This window comes from Bufo bufo, chromosome 10, assembly GCF_905171765.1.
Source record: "Bufo bufo chromosome 10, aBufBuf1.1, whole genome shotgun sequence".
Taxonomy (NCBI): Eukaryota; Metazoa; Chordata; class Amphibia; order Anura; family Bufonidae; genus Bufo; species Bufo bufo.
Window position 1 is genome coordinate 41,856,370 of NC_053398.1, and position 23,209 is coordinate 41,879,578.

A 23,209-nucleotide genomic window follows, 5' to 3' on the forward strand; every position below is an offset into this window, starting at 1 on the left:
GCACAGGCCTCCATGTGCTCGCCAGAGGTAGCCTGACTGCCATTAGGTACCGAGATGAGACCCTCAGACCCCTTGTGAGACCATATGCTGGTGCGGTTGGCCCTGGGTTCCTCCTAATGCAAGACAATGCTAGACCTCATGTGGCTGAAGTGTGTCAGCAGTTCCTGCAAGACGAAGGCACTGATGCTATGGACTGGCCTGCCCATTCCCCAGACCTGAATCCAATTGAGCACATCTGGGACATCATGTCTCGCTCTATCCACCAACGTCACGTTGCACCACAGACTGTCCAGGAGTTGGAAGATGCTTTAGTCCAGGTCTGGGAGGAGATCCCTCAGGAGACCGTCCGCCACCTCATCAGGAGCATGCACAGGCGTTGTAGGGAGGTCATACAGGCACGTGGAGGCCACACACACTACTGAGCCTCATTTTGACTTGTTTTAAGGACATTACATCAAAGTTGGATCAGCCTGTAGTGTGTTTTTCCACTTTAATTTTGAGTGTGACTCCAAATCCAGACCTCCATGGGTTGAAAAATTTGATTTCCATTTTTAATTTTTGTGTGATTTTGTTGTCAGCACATTCAACTATGTAAAGAACAAAGTATTTCAGAAGAATATTTAATTAATTCAGATCTAGGATGTGTTATTTTTGTGTTCCCTTTATTTTTTTGAGCAGTGTATATATATATATATATATATATATATATATATATATATATTTACTAAGTAAACAAATCACATACAGAATAAATAAAAAAAGGAAATATACATTACTAGCCCAAATATGCAACATGCAATATGTGGTGGTACTCCGGTCACCATTTCGTGGCATATGGACAACACTCCAGGGTGTACAAGAGATAGGACAAATCAATACCCACATCCTACCTGCCTCAAATGTATGTATGTCACAGAGTTTAAACCTGTCAGCCCCTGCTCTAGTGTGTAGCATACATGTCTCTGAGATCACTCAGTAGTGTGGTCTTATCAGCACAATGGGGGATGGGTACTACATTACAAGGCACATCTTTACACAGAATGGTAATAATAAAAGGGAACATACTTAAAGGGACAGAACCAATCAGGACTTAAAAAGTACCGTAACAATACAAGGCTACATCAACAGAATAATAAAAAGTAATGGACTTCAAAAAGCGAACATGGAGAGAAGAGTAAAAAAAAAATACTTTGTTATAAGGGCTTAAAAGTAAGCTTTCTGTGAAAAATGTCAAAAAGACAAAAGATCAGCATTTTTAGTAGTTATTTCAGGGTATTCTGGTTTCATAAGATAAATGTTATTCTTTGCATTATAATTATAATTTAAAACATTCCAATTTATAGTACTATCTGTATCAGTTTATCATGGTTTTTAAGATCTCTGCATGCTGTTGTTTCACAGGAAACTATATTTAGCTTTTTTTTTTTTTTTTTTTGTTATCCAGTGGATATAAATTTCCCCTGTTCTTTAAAAACATGAAATTTTAAGTTATATGTTTTGGAAAATTATGTAATTTTGGTCATCTTTGTATACTTTTTATACTATGCAATATACAATAGCATTACTTAAAACTTCACAAGAATCAGTTTCATTCAAAGTTTAAATTTTGTTTTCTACCTTAAGATAGCAACAACCATGAAAATGTCTCTGTAAGTCACTTAATATAGTATTTTCTTTTTTTAGAAAGTAGAGGTAAAATGTCACGGAGAAATCTATATGAATGGAATAAAAACCAGACTGCCTTTGTATTCAGGTATAGCACCAAAACATTTAAAGATGGGGAAAAGCTGCTGTCCTGGCATATACATCAAATGCATTCACCAGATAGAGGTCACTAGTTTGTCTGTCACCACCTAGTATTTACTTTACAGTAGGAGTCAATTGTAAATGTCCCTTCAGAAGTATAGTCCTAAAGTAATGTACAAGTCTGATGGAAAGCTCAGACATAATGTGAGCAGAGCCTTGCACTATTCAGTAATATTCAGTAATATTTCTGTTCATTACCATGGATTTAACTTTTTTTTGTTGGTTTTCATAAAATGACTCATGTAGAGTTAATTTACTGATCAGAATAAATCCTGGCAATCACATAATGAACTTGGGTCGGGTTCAGCAACATCATTTCAGCATTGGAGTAATAAATCAAATACTGTACATATATTGTTTTCTTCTGTGAAATATACCAATTATATAAGCTCTTCTCTGGTGCACTGTGTTTCCATTGATCACTCTTAGGTCAGATTTATAGGTGGTGGCCATTGTTTGCAGAAGAAACCCACCCCTCAATGCAGCCAATAATGATTTTAATGGTCTAACCCTGGTTTTATTTGTAAACTCAGGCACCATTTGCCACCATGGGTGGACAGGGTTTTGACTGGAAGGTATAAACCTGGCTATAGGAAGTTTCAAAATTTAGATTGGCTTTCAGTTGTGGGAAATGGTATTATTTGAAAAAAAAAAACACATGTGTCTATATAGCATGGTGGCTCAGCAGTTAGCATGGTTTCCTTTCAATAGTAGAATTATACTATATAGGTATAAAGGTAATTATAATATACAAGTACTCAGATTGAACCTTCCTGAAGAACAACCATTTCATTCCACATTTACTATTGTGGATACTTCTGAAGTCCGACATAAGTTGTACCAGACTTTGGTACATTTCTGGCACAATTTGGCACATCTCATTTTAGGTATAGTTATGAAGAAAGTATGATTAGAGGATGATTGTCAGCTGGAGGGAATCAAACACTGGTCAGGTTTGTGGGGAAAATAAATTTACCAAAGTACAGAAACATCATTGATGATGCTCATTGTGCTTTAGGCCTCAAATTAGAGATAATCCACTTTCCAACATATAACAACCCTATGTGCATAGCCTAGATAACATAGGAGCAACTTTTGAACTAGATATTCTCAAGAAACCCTGGAGAAATATGGAAATGGCAGAAATGTTTCCAGTCAACCCTGACAGAACTTGAGAGGATCTGCCAAGATTGTTGAGTCCTACCCAAGATAACCTGAGGTTGTAATCGATGCCATGCAAAGCACTGAGTAAAGTGATCAGGTGAATGGTGGTCTTTAGTTATGTTTGGCATATGTGTCGGGAGCTTTTCCTGCATATGCAGCAAGCAGACACTGCAAATGCAGTATGAATTCAGTCTTTAAACAATGAGAATGACTTAACTTGAAATTTTGACATCACATGTTTTTAGTGATAATAAAGATAATTAACATAATAAAGAGAATTTTTTGCTTTAGAAAAATAAATGACCACTTTGCCCTGATTATGTTTTGTCTGCATGATTTTAGTTTCAGAAAAAGTCATCATCTTTCAGCCCTCACCTTTCTATATTATTGTGCATTCAACCAGCTTTGGACTTCAGGTAGTGGTTCAAACTTTACCCGTAATGCAGCTGTATGTGGTCCTGAATCCTGAATTTAAAACTCAAACGTGTGGTAAGAACCTTCTTGGTAAAAGTCTTCTTGTTAATGGCAAAGACATTAGTTTGTAACTTCATTGACTTCTACTTGCTTTTCTCCTGCTGAGATTTAAATACCCTTTTAAATGCCCTTTAATATGCATTTTTAGTATATGTCTTCTCCGCACATTTTTCTTTTACATTTTGACTTAGTAAAAGGGGTTGTCTCAATAAGACATTCCCTTTTAAAGGAAGCTGCACCCATGGCCAAATCAATAGCTCATGCAGCCCTAAGCATTGAAGGCAGTTAAGCATCAATGCAACTGGTGAGAACTGATGTTGTTCAGTACTGTTTTGTAGGGTATGGCAATATCAGAAACGTTCTAATGATAATTATGTTAAAGGAAATCTGTCACCAGGATATTAATACTCAATGCCTTGTAGGACAAGTTCAGTTGAATGTAAAGACACCTTTTATTTAGAGATCTTTTGCTTCATTCTGCAGATAAAATACTTTTAATATACATGGAAATGAGCAGTGAGGGTGAGCTCAAGCCACTCTATGCACCCTTGCTCCTCCAGTTCCCTTTGTCAGCCTTTCTTTTCCTTCTCAATAGGGCCAGGCAAGACGACTAGGGCCGTTCAATCAAAAATAGAGGGGTTGACAGTAAAAACAGAAATAGCCTGGAGGCCCACATTCAGTGCACTTAACTGCTGATTTGCATATAGATTAAAAGTACTTTTTTAATTCTAGAATGAAGCAAGCAGGAACAAAGGACTGTTTAAAAAAACTGACTTAGATGAATTCTTAAAAGTAAATAACATTAAAATGGTTTTCCTTAGGATAGGTAATCAGTATCTGATCGATGTTGTACTCCCGCTGTTCAGCTGCTGGAAAAGGCATTGGCACTCTTGCAGATAACCAAGTACAGTGCCATACATAGCATAATGGGTGTGTTTAGTATTGCACTTAGCCCTATTTACTTCTATGGGGCTGAGCTGCGGCTAGTCCACGTGACCGATGAACGTGTCGTCACTGGCCTAGGAAAAGCTGTGAGAAGGCCATGGTGCTACTGCAAGCACCGCTGCCTTCTCAAACAGCGGATCCCAGGTGTCGGACCCCCACCAATCAGATACTGATGACCTATCCAGAAGATAGGTCACCAGTATTAAGATTTCGGAAAACCCCTTCAATGCTTATAAAAATGTGTAAAGTCTGGGTCTCACTCCCCACATCCTCACCTATCCCTCGGTTGAACTTGATAGACTTATGTGTTTTTCTCTCTCAACCGTATTGACTATGTACTGCAACTATTAACTATGTAACGGGTCTCTAAGTTAAAAGTACCATTACAGGTCAATTAGTCTACAAGGCAGTGTGCCTGGTTTTCCAATGAATTTCCTGACCACGAGCATATGAATGCTGAAATGCTGAATGCAATAGGGATCGGGGGAGCCAAAGTGTGTTAGCAACAGCCCCTGTTCTCCTATGTAGCAGGGCTCTATTGCAATACAGTAAAATCTTCATAGACTTCAATCTAATGCATTTGAGTCTATGAGAAAAGCAATCCAATGATTGCTTGTTATAGTTGGCTAGGGAAACTAAAAAAAAAGGCTAACAAAAAATAACTAATATTCGAGCGCCTTAAAAACAAAACCCCAAAAAACTGTTCTAGAATTTTTTTATTTTTTTTTCAAATTTCACCCCATTTATAATTTTCTTACCACTTCCCAGCAAATTGTATGCAACCGCCATAGTGCCATTAGAAAGGGCATCTTGTCTTGCAAAAAACAAGCCATCATACAGCTATGAAAACTGAAAAATAAAAATAAAAAGCTATGGCTTTGGGAGGGCTGGGAGTAAAAAATTAAAAATAAAAATAAAAATAGCCCAGTCATGAAAGGGTTTAATTAAAAATTCCATCAGTCACTTAAATACATAGAGGAAGAAGAACATAATTTTTGTGCTGCTGGTAGGATATACGATTTTCAAATTATCTGTAGTGTAATCTACTGTTATGTGTTCCATGAATGTCCATCTATTTTCTAGGACTTTGTGGAAATTTTAACAATGTACAAAATGATGACTTCAGGACTATGAGTGGTATTATCCAGGGCACAGCTGCTGCTTTCGTCAATACATGGAGAGTGAATGCTGACTGTCCAAAAATCAATGACATATATGATGATCCTTGTACTCTCAGTGTGGAAAGTGGTGGGTAATTGATCCTATCCATAATCTCTTTTGGTATCACACAACATTTTGTGGCGGTGTTTTTTAGCAAATGACAGAAGGGGATCCAGCAGAAAGAAGTCCTTCCTTTTTATTGTTTGTTCCCTCTCAACCCACTTTTGGCTTTGGCTCAAAACAACTGTATCAAAAACTGCTACACACTTGTGTGTGATACAGTGGGGCAGATATACTATTGTAAATGTGCCAGATTTATGGTGCATTTCATTTAAGAAGGTGTGGCTTCACAGCAAAGGGGCATATTGTCACATGAAAGAGGTATGGTCTAAATGTGCCCCCGTGCCCTGAAAAAGGTGGCAAAATTTTGGTGCATTTTTAGAGTAAAACTATGCCGATTTATTGGTGGTGTAAAGTTAGACTCAACAGTTTTTTGGGGGCAAGAATATATTTTTAGTGCACAGAGAGAATTTTGTAGGCACGGACAAAATTATTGCATAAATCTTCCCTAGTGTGTTCTTTGTTGTATGGGAAGGGGGTGAGGATGGAGCAAAAAACAAATGGACTTGTTCTGCTCCCTGCTTTGGAATTTCTTATGCTATTTAAACTTTTTACTGTCCTGCAATTGTTGTCAGGGATAAGGATATTAAAAGGGTATGGCATCTCATACATTGGGGGTATATTGCAAGGATATGCCAGCATTGTCCAATAGGTGTGGGTCCTACAAAAACAGCGCATGAGCGACTGTCCTCCATTCATTTCTACGGGAATGTCAAAAATAGCCAGGTGCTGGCTGGGCTATTTCAGTCAGCCCCATAGAAGTGACTGGACTGGTGGCTACGCTTGTGTGGTGCTCCTTATATTCATTTATTTGGGACTTCCCAAAATAGCCGAGTGCGCTGCTTTTGGAAGTCTTAAAGAAATGAATAGAGGGTGGCCGTGAATGTGTGGTCTGCTCTCCTTCTTTTTGCATGCTCCGTTTTATAGATAGGTGCGGGTCCCTGAGGTAGGACTCGCACCTATCAGATATTGGGGGCATATCCTAGCAATATGCTCCAAATGTATGAGATGTGCCAACTAATATATGAGATGTATGAGATGTGCAAATACTGTAAATAATTGGTTCTGTTTTGGAAAACGAACTCATCATTCATATATCCATCTATTGGTATCTTTCTGAATTTTGCAGTAGATCCATCAATGTCTATAATTTTTTTTCAGCTGAATATGCAAAGCATTGGTGTGGGCAACTTATTGATAGCACTGGGCTGTTTAGCCCATGCCATAATCTCGTGGATCCAGATATTTACTACAAGGTATGATAAATTACATTTGTTTTTATCTGAAATGAACTATAGATCCGAGGAATATTTTAAGATCTTTCCATGCTTATGTTTTATGCTCTCAAAAATTAAGGAACTTAAACCTGAAGGTGAGTTCCGATCGGGATTTGTCAGAATACATTTGAAAACCGATCTAGCAAAGCTGATCATAGCTCCGGAAGCCATGGAGCTAAAGTTATTATTATTAAAGATACAGTATAAAAAGTTTTTTTGGTTTGCAATTATAAATTATTAGAACTTACTCTAACTATGGAATCTGCAGCTGCACTGTTGTCCCAGTTTCAGACCCCCTCTCGCAATCCATGAAGTATCACTTTTGCTTTTGTTTTGACACCGGCACAGCAGTTCCTCTGTGATATGCTTGAAGGGCCTGGTTGTGACAGATCAAGGTGCTGGCTTAGCAAATCAAGTGAGACGGCCAATAAGGCTTTAAGCCCTGAGGAAGTTTTGTTTCTATATTAGGGAGCGTTCACACAACCGCATCTATTTTGTGGACGGCAAATTGTGAATCAGCACAATACGGATGTAGTCCAAGCGCATCATGCACTTTTCGCGGGCCCCATTAAAAAAAATGCCTATTCTTGTCGACAAAAGGACATGCTCTATATTTTGCGTTTTGCCGCAAGGATGCGGACAGCACACAGATGACATCCGTGTGCTGGTCGCCTTTTTTATGTTTCTTAGAAATGAGTGGGTCCATGTGTGATCCACAAAAAACACGGACCAAAAATACGGTTGCATAAATGCTTCCTTAGAACTAGAGCTGAAAAAATGTATTCTAACATTTGAAAATTTTACCCAAATTTTTCAAAAATTTCTGATTCTGACGAATCTGAATGTAGACTGAACTTAGACTGCCTCAACTTAAAAGCAAGCCACTCCAGAGGAAGTTTTGGGCAGCCACTACAGGACATGTATCCAATATTACATGTTGCTCATTTGTTTGACTATATAAGAGATCATCATGCCAAGTGTAAAAGCTTATAGAGGGAGGTGCCTTCACACACGGCAGATTTTGTTGGTGGGAAGCATGTTGATTTCTGCAACCCTCATTAAGATGAATGGAGCTGATGTACAGTTGCAGAAATTGTCTGAATCATAATCTGCCATATGTGAAAGCACCCTCATAGGACATATGACTACATGCTTAGCCAGCTGGGATAACCCCTAGAGACTGTCTACTGCTTCCTATCCTATTTGTGACCACACAGTGCTGCAAAAATATCAACACATTGATTTCTCTGGAAATCTATGGTTGAACACCCCTCCTTGCAAACAGATATTTACATTGGATTTTAATCATTATAATTATGGAAAATTAAAATGGAATTATATTTTAAAAATGCCAAACAAATGGTATATGCGAAAAGGAAACTATGTAAAAATATAATTTATTTTCAGAAATGCCTGATGGACACCTGTATATGTGAAAATAGTGAAAACTGTATGTGTGCTGCCCTCTTTTCATATTACAAAATATGTGCAGCAAAAGGGATTGTGCTAGACAAATGGCAAACTATAGCCTGCAGTAAGTATAGAATCACTTTAAAAATTTCTGCTTGATGGCAATCTGAAAGGTAACATGGCTATATGACGACCAAACCATGCAATGACATAATGCTTCCTAAGCCTGTAGGATGTGTATTACTTTTTGATCATTTTCTATTCAATTTTTCAGGGAGGTGAAGTGATGAAAAAATTGAGAATTGAATATCTAGATTTTTCTTAATTCCCTGCATGGGATTAATATCTTTGTATTTTAATAGCATGGCTGTTTTGGGATGAGGCGATGCCTATGTCTATATTTTGGCAAATTTTTTTATTTTCATTTTAGGAAAGGGAGGTTCATTTTTTTCTTTTTTAATTCTTTTTTAAGCCCCTCTAGGGGACATGAACATTATACTGTATTTTAAACACTCAAATGTGATTTTATACATTAGTACATGGACAATTCAGTATATTCAAATGCACCTGCAGGCCTGCATTCGAGTATATCTGTAATATGCCTGGTAGCCTCGTACAGGCTCAGGCATATTACCATTAAGGAAAGCCTTCCCCGATCTAAGCAAGTGGATGGCGTTCTAGTCCCGGGAGTGCATCTTAGGTGTTAAATGTCTACAATTGACGTTATCGCCAATCACAGACATTATCCCTAGGTGTCTGCTTTATGAAACAGCAGGCATCTGGCGGCTATGGCGAGTGCTATCTTTAAACAAATGACATCCATCCATACATGTACGGCAGATGTCATCCAATGGTTAAAGAGGCTGTTTATCATCATCAGCCATGCATTTACCAATAGTCATACAGTCAGGTCTGCTTTAACTGCAGACTGTCAGCTTTCATTTAAGGGTATTTACTTCCAAATCAGGTGAACGGTGTAGGAATTACAGTTTGCATATGTGCCTCCCACTTGTTAAGGGACCAAAAGTAATGGGACAACTGGCTTCTCAACTGTTCCGTGGCCAGGTGTGTGTTATTCCCTCATTATCTCAATTACAATGAGCAGATAAAAGGTCCAGAGTTCATTTCAAGTGTGCTATTTGCATTTGGAATCTGTTGCTGTCAACTCTTAAGATGAGATCCAAAGAGCTGTCACTATCAGTGAAGCAAGCCATCATTAGGCTGAAAAAACAAAACAAACCCATCAGAGAGATAGCAAAAACATTAGGTGTGGCCAAAATAACTGTTTGGAACATTCTTTAAAAGAGGCAACGCATCGGTGAGCTCAGCAACACCAAAAGACCCGGAAGATCAAGGAAAACAACTGTGGTGGATGACCGAAGAATTCTTTCCCTGGTGAAGAAAACACCCTTCACAACAGTTGGCCAGATCAAGAACACTCTCCAGGAGTTAGGTGTATGTGTGTCAAAGTCAACAATCAAGAGAAGACTTCACCAAAGTGAATACAGAGGGTTCACCACAAGATGAAAATTATAAGTGAGCTTCAAAAACAGGAAGGCCAGATTAGAGTTTGCCAAACAACATCTAAAAAAGTTCTGGAACAACATCCTATGGACAGATGAGACCAAGATCAACTTGTACCAGAGTGATGGGAAGAGAAGAATATGGAGAAGAAAAGGAACTGCTCATGATCCTAAGCATACCACCTCATCAGTGAAGCATGGTGGTGGTAGTGTCATGGCGTGGGCATGTATGGCTGCCAATGGAACTGGTTCTCTTGTATTTATTGATGATATGACTGCTGACCAAAGCAGCAGGATGAATTCTGAAGTGTTTCGGGCAATATTATCTGCTCATATTCAGCCAAATGCTTCAGAACTCATTAGACGGCGCTTCACAGTGCAGATGGACAATGACCCAAAGTATACTGAGAAAGCAACCAAAGAGTTTTTTAAGGGAAAGAAGTGGAATGTTATGCAATGGCCAAGTCAATCACCTGACCTGAATTCGATTGAGCATGCATTTCACTTGCTGAAGACAAAACTGAAGGGAAAATGCCCCAAGAACAAGCAGGAACTGAAGACAGTTGCAGTAGAGGCCTGGCAGAGCATCACCAGGGATGAAACCCAGCGTCTGGTGATGTCTATGCGTTCCAGACTTCAGGCTGTAATTGACTGCAAAGGATTTGCAACCAAGTATTAAAAAGGGAAAGTTTGATTTATGATTAATATTATGTCCCATTACTTTTGGTCCCTTAACAAGTGGGAGACACATATGCAAACTGTTGTAATTCCTACACCGTTCACCTGATTTGGATGTAAATGTCCTCAAATTAAAGCTGACAGTCTGCAGTTAAAGCACATCTTGTTCGTTTCATTTCAAATCCATTGTGGTGGTGTATAGAGCCAAAAATGTTAGAATTGTGTTGATGTCCCAATATATATGGACCTGACTGTATATGTCACTGTCACTTGCTTGAAATGAGTTGCATATGGATAGCCCAGAATGCCATTAGCAACTTTTCTAGAGCAATTGGAGCACTTTTGATTCAGTAGGTAAAAAAAGTGCAGAAGGGCTCTGGTGTCCACATTTCCGAGTCTTTATTAGCAAATCACTTAAAATCCAGTACAGGAAACATGTACAGTTGATCAGGACCCTGAGTTTTCTCAAGTTCTCTCCATGGGATACAAATGTGTATCCAGGGGGCTCTCAATCTGGGACAATTTCTATCCATTAGTCTATCTGTATCCTCTAGGGGTCCCAGTACATCATGGCTTTCCCACAAGGGAGCCAATAAATGTGGGCATTCCAAGTGTATCTGCTGTTCTGTAGGCCAGGTCTCATACCCCTTTGTTTCCTGCACCACAGGCAGGAGTTACAACATGCAGCAGTTTGCAAACTGTAACTCCGTCTATGTGGTTCATCTGACCACTTGCACATCTTGAAACTTGCAATATGTCGGTTTCACTACATGTTTACTGAAGACACGGATCAGATGGCATATCCCTGACGTTTCCAAAGACCAGCCTATTTTAAAATCTTTATCTGCCGTTTCTTTATATTTTCTGCAGGTTCAGAATAAAAATATCTCTAGTATGAAAGTGCAGGTGATTGAACATGTTTCTCAACCTCCTAGGGGTGGTGATTATCAGAGAAAGCTGTTTAACAGATAAACTTTCTGGTTGTTTCTGTTATGGACATACGCCTTCCCTCCTGGTCTGAATAGGAAACCAGATATGATTCTGCACTACTAGGTTGTTCCCTATTTAGTCTAGGTGCTTTGCATTTGTTTTTATTCAGCCCTGTGTTATTTTGGAGGGCTGTATTTGCTTTCTGGCTCCTTTTAATACTTACTTGTTTAACATGTTATGACTAAGGCTACCTGTGTTAGCCAAAACACGTCAACTGTGCATGATTCCTGTACTGGATTTTAAAGGGAACCTGTCACCAGTTTTATGGTGTCCTAACTAAGGGCAACATAAATAAGTGACTGATTCTCTTAGCACAATACTGGGTTACTTTCTTTAATTGACCCAGTCAATCTGCCAACATCTTGTATTGAAAAGCTCCAGCTGATAATGATGAGTCCTGAATATTCATGAGCTCCTGGCTCTCCCCGCCCACCTGCTGCTGAATGACAGTTATTTTCCATATGAATCAGCAGCAGGTGGGCAGGGGAGTGGCTATAGCTCTGAATTAAATATACGCTGGACTCAATGACATCACGCTGGACTCCAATCAGCTCATTAGCATGCGGCATCTTTGTGTGTATATTATGAGGTAACCATCTGTCACGCCAGTAAGTGAATACATCTAAGGCACTTTTTAGTAGTTAACGATTGTATATAATTAGTTAGATTATAATCAAATATCCACATGACAGGTTCCCTTTAAGCGATTTGCTAATAAAGACTTGGAAATTTGGATGCTGGAGCCATTCTGCACTTTCTTTACCTACGGTGCTTCCTACACGTCCGTTCATCCTCCGGTAACTATTGAGCTGACTTATACTCCATTCACTTTTGATTCAGGTCCAATTTATTTTGGACCTGAATCAGCTGACCAATTCAACCAAATCGAATCCAAATCGAATTTCAAGAAATGTTTACATACAATAAGTATTATTTATGTAAGACCATGCAAAGCTGCTGATAGCACTAGAGGCTGGAGGGAGCAGTACAAACATACCTTTAGTGAATCTTTTACCAAGAGTAGTTCTAAATATGAACTTCTATTCTGCCAGATTCTCCATCTTAGGTGCACTTGAGGTGGAGCTTCACTGTGAAGTGGTCTCTGCATTGAGCTACTTTACAGCACCTACCCTTTGCTCTGAGTTACAGCTGTAACATTCAACCAGGAGATCAGTACAGATGTCACTTAGAGCAGAGGAGAGGTGTTGTAAAGCAGCTTAATACAGAGTGCAGTTTATAATGAAGCTCCATCTCTAGTGCACTTAGAAAGCAGAATCTGGTAGAACAATAGTTCATATTTACACTACTCCTGATGATAAAAGCTCCATAAATGTATGTTTGCTCTGTTCACTCCAGCCTCTACCTAGTGTCGTCAGCAGTCTAGCATGATCAAACAAGCTGACAGATTGCTTTGAATCATATACTGTAGTATAGCATGTTTTTGATATTGTTCATGTACTCCAGCAGCTATATTTAATGTTTTTGCAGGTAATTATTCAACATACTGTCCTAGAACACAGAGTATTAGCTACAAGATTAGCTCATGCCTACCCACTTGCCGCTCTCTAAGTGAGCCTGACATCCTCTGCAAAGTTCATTTTGATCCATTGATTGGGTGTACATGTAGGTATGGCGATTATCTAAATGAACTTGGCATCTGTATTCCGGCTTCCTCCTGTCCATGTTATTACAGAGGCAATGAGGTACCACCAGACCAATCCATAAACGATAATGGAATAATTTGGTGAGTATTCTACATTTCAGATGGTCAATAAGTGTAATTTAAAGGCTATGTATGCATTTGAGGCATTTTTTATGATTAACTTTTTATTTAAAAATCAAGCTGTGACTTTCTGTTTCCTTTGAACCCCACCAGACACTCATGTTTAGCTCTTATCTCTGAACTCTTGATCTCATGACAACTTATTTAAGCCATATTCTTATGAGTTTAATTAACATTGAGCTATAAATGAGTGTTTATGAAGTCAGGAGATCAGATATAAGAGAGGAAGAGAGGTAGGACGGGATTCAAAGAAAAACAAGTCACAACTTGTAAGCAGACTGATTTTTAACCCTTGTTTCTTAGAAATGGTTGAACATTTTTAACAAATGCCAATTGAAAAAATTATTTTAGCCCAAATAAGTAAAATGCAATCATAAAAAATGACCCAAAGATGTGCATAGCCTTTTAGCATGGAAGGATATCTCCAGTTTCAATACATCAGTAAACATTCAGTAACTTCTATGATTTTTTATTTTTTTTCTTCTGTCACGATTTTAAAAGGAACTTGTCATGTTGAACATGAGTTTGATCTGCAGGCAGCATGTTATAGAGCAGGAGGAGCAAAGTAGATTGACTATAGTTTTTTTTTAGGGAATTATTCAGTAAAACGTATAAATTATTCATTTAACCACTTCACGACTGCAATCCATCTATATACATGCTATTTGCACATGCCCCGTGCAGCTACCAGGTGTATAGACGTCATGGCAGTTCTTTAATCCAAGCGCTGCATAGCGCTTGGATTAAAGCTTCTGCCCCTGCCCTGTGTGCTGTCACGGACAGCATACACTCTAGTAATGCATGCAAGGGACCAATCAGAGTAGTCCCTTGCCGGCAATCGATCCGATTGTTTAGTCTGTGCAGACTAACCAATCGGATCGTGGCAGTGTTAAAATGCCGGTTTCAGGCTCTGATCTGCACTCTGCAGATCAGAGCCTGAAATCAGGTAATGTGTCCTGAAGCCCCCCTATCTGTGCCCCCTTCCTGTGCGCCTCCAACCCCCCACCACCACCGTGAGCCCTGCCTCTGCCTGCCCCTGATGCGGTCCCCGCCCCCATCCATGTATCATGCCCCTGATGCGGTCCGCCCCCTCCCCACCCAATACATTTATCCTGCCCCGATCTGTGCCCCCCTAATGCTGGCCGTGTACCCCCCCCCTTTTCCAGCTCTTCCCCCGATGCGGTCCCCCTGCTGTGTGTGATGGCGGCGGCTCCATTCCTGAGCCGCCACCATCAGCAGCTAGTGTCAGCTCTCTCAATCATCGGGGCTTCTGCGCTTTGCAAAGGCGCCCAGTGTTGCCACCTACAGGAAATCTGGTAGTATTATACTTTGCAATGCAAGAGCATTGCAAAGTATAGTACAGCCATCAGCCCCACTGGATCTTCAAGATCCAAGAGGGACTTAATAAAAAAAAAAGTGAAAATAATAAAAGTAAAAATAAATAAATAAATAAAAATGTAAATTTAAAAAATAAATTGCTTTTTACTATAAAAAATGAAAAAGAAAAAAAAACACACATATTAGGTATCACCTCGTCCGTAACGACCATCTCTATAAATATATCACATGATTGACCCCGTCCAATAAACACCATAAAAAAAAAAACTGTGTAAAAAAAAGCCATTTTTGTCACCTTACATTACAAAAAGTGCAACACCAAGCGATCAAAAAGGCGTATACACCCCAAAATAGTACCAATCAAACCGTTACCTCATTCCTCAAAAAATGAGCCCCTATTTAAGACAATCGCCCAAAAAATAAAAAAGCTATGGCTCTCAGACTATGGAGACACTAAAACATAATTTTTTGGGTTTCAGAAATGTTATTATTGTGAAAAACTTAAATAAATAAGAAAAAATATATATATTGGGTATTGCCACGTCCATAACGATCTTCTCTATAAAACTGTCACATGACCTAACCTCTCATATAAACGCTGTAAAAATAAATAAATAAAAACTGTTCCAAAACAGCAAATTTTTTGGTCACCTTGCCCCATAAAGTGTAATAATGAATGATCAAAAAATCATATGTACCCAAAAATGGTACCAAAAGAAACCTCAACTCTTTCTGCAGAAAAATAAAAAACATATGGCATTCAGAAAATGGATACACAAAAACATAATTTCTTTTATAAAAATGCTTTATTATGTAAAACTGAAACAAACAAACAAAAAAAGTAGACATATTTGATATCACTGCGTCCGTAACAACCTGCTCTATAAAAAATAGCACATGATCTACCCTGTCAGATGAATGTTGTAAAAAATAAAAAATAAAAACGGTGCCAAAGCAGCAATTTTCTGGTTACCTTGCCTCACAAAAAACGTAATATAGAGCTATTTAAAATCATATGTACCCAAAAATAGTACCAATAAAACTGACACCAAAACTTATCCTCTAGTTTCCAAAATAGGGGGGCTTTAAATGGGACATGGCATCTAAAACCAGTCCATCAAAATCTGCCTTCCAAAAACCATATGGCTCTCCTTTTCTTCTGCGACCTGCCGTGTGCCCGTACAGCAGTTTACGACCACATGTGGGGTATTTCTGTAAACAGCAAAATCAGGGTAATAAATATTGAGTTTTGTTTGGCTGTTAACCCTGAATGTGTTAAAGAAAAAAAAAAGAAAAAATTGAAAATCTGCCAAAAAAGTGAAATTTTGAAATTTCATCTTCATTTTCCTTTAATTCTTGTGGAACACCTAAAGGGTCAACAAAGTTTGTAAAATCAGTTTTGAGTAACTTGAGGGGTGTAGTTTCTACAATGGGGTCATTTATGGGGGATATCCACTATGTAAGCCCCAAAAAGTGACTTCAGACCTGAACTGGTCCTTAAAAAGTGGGTTTTGGAAATGTTCTTAAAAATTTTAAGAATTGCTTCTAAACTTCTAAGCCTTGTAACGTCCTAAAAAAATAAAATAACATTTCAAAAATGATGCCAACCTAAAGTAGACATATGGGGAATGTTAAGTAATAAATATTTTATGAGGTATCACTTTCTGTTTTAGAAGCAGAGAAATTGAAATTTTGAAAATTGCTAATTTTTCCAAATTTTGGGTAAATTAGGTGAAATATATTGACTCAAATTTATGACTTTCATAAAGTACAATGTGTCAGGAGAAAACAATGTCAGAATGGCTTAGATAAATAAAACTGTTCCAAAGCTATTACCACATAAAGTGACGCATGCCAGATTTGTAAATTTTGACCTGGACACTGGGCATCAATGATCTTTGATCATGAAAGGGTTAAATTCCTGCTCATTCTGGTCTTTGAAGTCAAGGAGGTGGTCTTATTAGTGATTGACAGCCTTACCTCTATGACTGTGTATACAGAGATAGCTGTCAATCACTGATCGGACCGTCTCCCTGACTTCAAAGCTCAAAATGATGAGGCATTTAAATGAATGAAATACAAGTTTTACAGAATTTTTTCCCACAAAGCTATATATAAATCTGTTTACCATACTGCTGGCAGATTACACTGCATTTTCATGGTGACAGGTTCTCTTTAAAATCATTGTCCCACATTTACCAGTGTGAGTGCACCTAGATTTGAATGTAAGTTGGGCCAAAATATGGTGCAAATTCGATCGTTTGGATTTAGTGAAATTAACTGTGTCTATCTCGACAAGGGGGCATAGCTGTGCAGGAAAAGGGATGTGGCCTAAGATACATCATCTTGCATCCAAATTTTGCCACGATTCTGCCTAATCCATTACACCCATTTTCAATTTCCTGACACAGCCTAATTTGCAAATCTGACATGTCACTTCATGGGGTATCAACTTTGGAATGGTTTTACTTATCCAAGTGATTCTGAGACTGTTTTGTTTATGTGCTAAAAACAAACAAAACCCAGTGCCAAGCACCACATTGGGTAGTATTGTAAGAAGGGTGATATGGCTAAAAAGCTGATGAGCTTTATAGGTGGGGGTGCTTATCTTGTGTTGTTGTGGTAGGTCCTTGATAGGATAGTATGGATATCACTAGGTCTACTGGCAGCAGAATCCCAAATTGAAGAGGACTGGAAGTGTATATTTGTGTAGTAGAAAAAATATACTTAACACGACTTAGGTGTGTACACAGTATATAAATAAATATATATATATATATATATATATATATATATGTATATATATATACACAGTACAGACCAAAAGTTTGGACACACCTTCTCATTCAAAGAGTTTTCTTTATTTTCATGACTATGAAAATTGTAGATTCACACTGAAGGCATCAAAATATGAAAACACAATGAAGTTCCAGCACTCACGATTTTGGTAGCTAAAATCTTCGTCTTTTATTCAGGCAGTAGACAAAATAGACAGGACATCCACCCACAAGTGTAGCAACCTTGACGCGTTTCGAACAGAAGTTCTTAGTCGTAATAATGAGCAGTGTCTCCTCTGGTAGTTTTATACTAGTCTTGAGAAATAATTACTCCCCCCCCCCCCACCTGGAGGGCGGGAGAGCAGAGAAGGAAAAAAAGTCTTTTAACCTTTTATTTTCCAGGTGAGGCACTGCCCATATGTTTTACAATATATGTATTAAAACTATGAATTAAGACATGTGGAATTATATACATAGCAAACAAGTGCGAAACAACTTAAAATATGTCATATTCTAGGTTCTTCAAAGTAGCCACCTTTTGCTTTGATTACTGCTTTGCACACTCTTGGCATTCTCTTGATGAGCTTCAAGAGGTAGTCCCCTGAAATGGTTTTCACTTCACAGGTATGCCCTGTAAGGTTTAATAAGTGGGATTTCTTGCCTTATAAATGGGGGATGGGACCATCAGTGGCGTTGAGGAGAAGTCAGGTGGATACACAGCTGATAGTCCTACTGAATAGACTGTAAGAATTTGTATTATGGCAAGAAAAAAGCAGCTAAGTAAAGAAAAACGAGTGGCCATCATTACTTTAAGAAATGAAGGTCAGTCAGTCAGCCGAAAAATTGGGAAAACTTTGAAAGTAAGGGCTATTTGACCATGAAGGAGAGTGATGGGGTGCTGCGTCAGATAACCTGGCCTCCACAGTCAACGGACCTAAACCCAATCGAGATGGTTTGGGGTGAGCTGGACCGCAGAGTGAAGGCAAAAGGGCCAACAAGTGCTAAGCATCTCTGGGAACTCCTTCAAGACTGTTGGAAGACCATTTCAGGGGACTACCTCTTGAAGCTCATCAAGAGAATGCCAAGAGTGTGCAAAGCAGTAATCAAAGCAAAAGGTGGCTACTTTGAAGAACCTAGAATATGACATATTTTCAGTGGTTTCACACTTGTTTGTTATGTATATAATTCCACATGTGTTAACTCATAGTCATGAAAAACTCTTTGAATAAGAAGGTGTGTCCAAACTTTTGGTCTGTACTGTATATACAAAGAGAAGTAAAGTAACAGTCACTAAAAGTCATCAAAACAAAAGAACAAGCTCCACTTCAACCACCGCCCAACATGGCACTCAGCCAATGCCCATATGATACAAAGAGAGGCTATGGTAGCAAGACACATCTTACCCTGATGATGTCTTCAATGGAGCTGAGCTCTTTGTTTCATAGCTAAGGGTTTTCTAGTCTCCTGGCCCCACCTAGTCCCACTTAAGGGTCAGTACGCATGTACAGTTACTTTATACTGCAGGAAAGTGGCCAGGTACCAGACATCTCTAACCAACTACATTACAAGGAATTAAAGGGTAAGTACCAATTAAAACATTTCTATACAACTTGGCAGGAAAAAAGCTGAAATTCAACTTTGAAAGCTAAAAAAAGGTACATGCACCAACCAAAGATGATCCAAATAATTCTTTATTAAATCCACATATCACACCTTTTGGAGATGAAATTCCCCTTCAGATACAAATGTACATTCTTTATCCAATACTTTTTTTGCTTCTAAATTTGAAGTTCAGCTTTTGTTTTCATAACATTGTTCTTCGTGTTAGTAGCTTTACAGAAATGTTGGAAAAATTAGCAATTTTCTCAATTTGAATTTCTCTGATTCTAAGAGAGATATTGATACTTCACAAAATAGTTATTAATTTACATTCACTATATGTTTAATTTATTTTGGTATCATTTTGTAATTGTATTTCTTAGGTCATTAGAAGCCTTAGGATTTTAGAAGTATTTTTTCAGATTTTCAAGAAAATTTTCAAAGCCAACTTTTTTAAGGAAACTTGTCATGTTCAATGTTGTGTTTGAGCTGCAGACAGCATGTTATAGAATGGGAGGAGTCAATAAAATGTATAATTTATACACTTAAATTCCTTCTCATTCTGGCCTTTGAAGTCAAAGAGGTGGGCCTATTAGTGATTTCTCTATGACTGTACATACAGAGATAGCTGTCAATCACTGATAGGACCGTGTACATGACTTCAAAGCCCAGAATTAGCAGGAATTTAAATATATACTGTACAAGTTACACTGAATCTTTTCCCATACATGGTGCCTGTAGCTTACATTGCAATTTCATGTTGACGGCCCCCTTTAAAGGGAACCTGTCACCAGTTTTATGGTGTACTAACTAAGGGCAACATAAATAAGTGACTGATTCTCTTAGCAAAATGCTGGGTCACTTTCTTTAATTGACCCAGTCAATCTGCCAACATCTTGTATTGAAAAGCTCCAGCTCATAATGATGAGTCATGAATATTTATGAGCTCCTGACTCTCCCCGCCTACCTGCTGCTGATTGATCAGCAGCAGGTGGGCAGGGGAGTGGCTATATCTCTGAATTAAATAAACGCTGGACTCAGTGACATCACGCTGGACTCAAATCAGCTCATTAGCATGCGGCATGTGGCATCTTTGTGTGTATATTATGAGGTAACCATCTGTCACACCAGTAAGTGAATACATCTAAGTCACTTTTTAGTAGTTAATGATTGCATATAATTAGTTAGATTATAATCAAATATCCACATGATAGGTTCCTTTTAAGTACCAATTCAGTTTTGAACAGACATTAAGAGGTATATACAGTTGAAACCAGAAGTTTACATACACTATATAAAAAAGACACATATGCATGTTTTTCTCAATATCTGACATGAAATCATAATAAACCTTTCCTGTTTTTGGTCAATTAGGATTACCATAATTATTATTATTTGCCAAATGCCAGAATAATGAAAAAGAGGATGTTGTAAGGCATTTTGCAATGTCAAAAGTTTACATACACTAAGATTACTATGCCTTTAAACAATTCAGGACTGCCCACATTATGATGTCATGTGTTTGGAAGCTTCTGTTAGGTTTGTTGGCAACATCTGAGTTAATTAGAGACACCCCTGTCATGGTTTGACTCTCTCTGTGACAATGGCCACACCCATCTGCCTCCCAGCCAAGCTCTTGAACTAATCTCTGCTTACCTCATTTGCATAGCCAATCAGAGGGGGTTTTACAATTTACCAATTGAAAGAGTTGTTCCAACTGTCATTATAAATTTATGTGATGCATTCAATAAAGAATTTGTCAGTTTGAACTCACATACAGCCTGACTGGTGTTAGTTCTGTGAGAATTAAAACGACACGAGCGGTCGTTTGAGGCCGGATCATCAACGGCGGAGCCAGCAGATATTGTGGTCACATCAGGGAGTGCCGTAAGAGCATAATAGAGCGAGGAGGGGCTCGTTCCATTGGTGGCAGCGGTGGGATAAACGCAGCACCTTGCCCCCTGCTACCCTGACTGCCACAGTCTGGCTGGTTCGGGCCGACTGAGGAACCATGTGAGGCTGAATAAGGGTAATCGTAGCCCCGGAATCACGAAGTCCCTGGGCCGGCTGCCCATTAACCCATACCGCCTGACGATGGTGCTGCCGATTATCTTCAGCTGCGGCCTGGACGGGATCCGCCTCAAACAGCTCACCAAACTCTTCCTGAACATCTAGCGGGTTGGCCTCGTTCTGGAGGCAATAATTTGCGGACCTGGATAACTGGGCAGTCTCTTTGTACCTCGGGGATCGGTTAGGGCAATAACGCTGCAGATGACCCGTTTGATTACATGTATAGCACTTCGGCACGGTAGAAGATTTTGATTGGGCTAAGGGTCTAGAGGTAGCCCACTGAGATACTGGAGTTGGGCTCGAGGTCGGTACACTGGGCCACGGTAGTGGATAGCGCTGGCCTCCAATGGATCTCCGAGAGTCCAGATATTCATCGGCCAAAGTAGCTGCTTGCTGTACCGTCTGTGGCCGCTTATCTCGCACCCAATCCCGTACTATCGGAGGGGTGTGGTCAAAGAACTGCTCTAAGAGAACTAGCTGGGTGATGTCCTCTATGGTATGAGCATGGCTTCCTTGGAACCAGCCCTTGAGGTTCTGCTGCAGACGATGTGCCCACTCCACGTAGGTTAGGTTGCCTTGCTTCCGGGATTCTCGAAACTTAATCCGGCTGGCTTCAGGGGTAATGGCAAATCGGGCTAGCAGGGCTTCTTTTACCCGGTCAAAATCCATGGCGTCCTCATCCTCCATGGCCCGATACGCATCCGCAGCTTTGCCAGTTACGTTACTCGCCAGTAAGGCGACCCGATCTTGGGACGGCACTTTATGTATCTGGCACAGTCTCTCAAAGTCCTGGAGGAACTCTTCTATTTCCTCCTCTCCTTCCTTAAATAATTTGAATGCGCGAAAGGGCAACTTACGGACAGGTGCTGTATCTCTAGGTGCTGTCTCTGAGCGCCGTATTTCCGCCATTCTCCACTCATGTTATCGCTCCAATTCTCTCTCTTGTCGCTCTAGTTCTTTCTCTTGCGGCTCATCCTGCAGCTGGATGTCTCTGATGGCATTCTGTATGGCGGTCTCGGATGGGTTGGCACCATATAATGCCAACCGCTCTCTAACTCGTTGCTGAAACAAGGCTTCCACGGACCGAGGTCCAGCATCACCATCCCTCTGATCCATCTCAGCTAACTCACTGATCAAGGTGGCCTTGTTCATTGTCCCAGCGATCCCTCCTTGGCTCTCAAGTAAATCTTTCAGCGTGTCTCTCCTGCAGGCTGCGTAGCTGGTCATTCCTAGTTGTGATTTGGAGTGTCCCAGTAACTGGAGAGCCAATCCCACTGCTGCCACCAATATAACGAGCCCCTCCTCGCTCTATTCTGCTCTCACGGCACTCCCTGATGTGACCACAATATCTGCTTGCTCCGCCGTTGATGATCCGGCCTCAAACGACCGCTCGTGTCGTTTTAATTCTCACAGAACTAACACCAGTCAGGCTGTATGTGAGTTCAAACTGACAAATTCTTTATTGAATGCATCACATAAATTTATAATGACAGTTGGAACACCTCTTTCAATTGGTAAATTGTAAAACCCCCTCTGATTGGCTATGCAAATGAGGTAAGCAGAGATTAGTTCAAGAGCTTGGCTGGGAGTCAGATGGGTGTGGCCATTGTCACAGAGAGAGTCAAACCATGACAACCCCTGTGGATGTATTTGCAGAAAGTAATAAAAATACCTTAAAACATTCTCTCTCTTTCATTATTCTGGCATTTGGCAAATAATAATAATTATGGTAATCCTAATTGACCAAAAACAGGAAAGGTTTATTCAGATTTTATGTCAGATATTGAGAAAAACATGCATATGTGTATTTTTATATAGTGTATGTAAACTTCTGGTTTCAACTGTATAATAGAAACCAAACTATGCAAGTAAAGTGGTCAATCAGGGAACGGGGGTATACCCAACCCTGAATACTGCTCCAAAGCTAAGGAATGCAAAACGGAAAGGGGGGCAGTAACTAAATAAAACGTAGCTTTTAATGGTATTAGTAAATAAAACATAGGCCCCTACTTGACAAAAAACACAAAAAGATGGCGGGCCCAGATCTCTACTAATTGCTGGTAGTGAACCGTCAGGAGCACTGTGTATACCCGT

The 23,209-nt window shown here is 39.4% G+C and overlaps 1 protein-coding gene across 1 annotated transcript in view; it reads left to right on the forward strand.

Moving 5' to 3' along the window:
- The window catches only part of LOC120980018 (mucin-5AC-like), a 139,262-nt gene that overhangs the window by 49,144 nt on the left and 66,909 nt on the right, over nucleotides 1-23,209 (forward strand). The window contains exons 7-11 of the mRNA XM_040408883.1: nucleotides 1,693-1,753; nucleotides 3,319-3,459; nucleotides 5,473-5,637; nucleotides 6,832-6,926; nucleotides 8,355-8,481. Of these exons, the coding sequence (XP_040264817.1) occupies nucleotides 1,693-1,753; nucleotides 3,319-3,459; nucleotides 5,473-5,637; nucleotides 6,832-6,926; nucleotides 8,355-8,481 (589 nt within the window). The remainder of the gene's footprint in view (nucleotides 1-1,692; nucleotides 1,754-3,318; nucleotides 3,460-5,472; nucleotides 5,638-6,831; nucleotides 6,927-8,354; nucleotides 8,482-23,209) is intronic.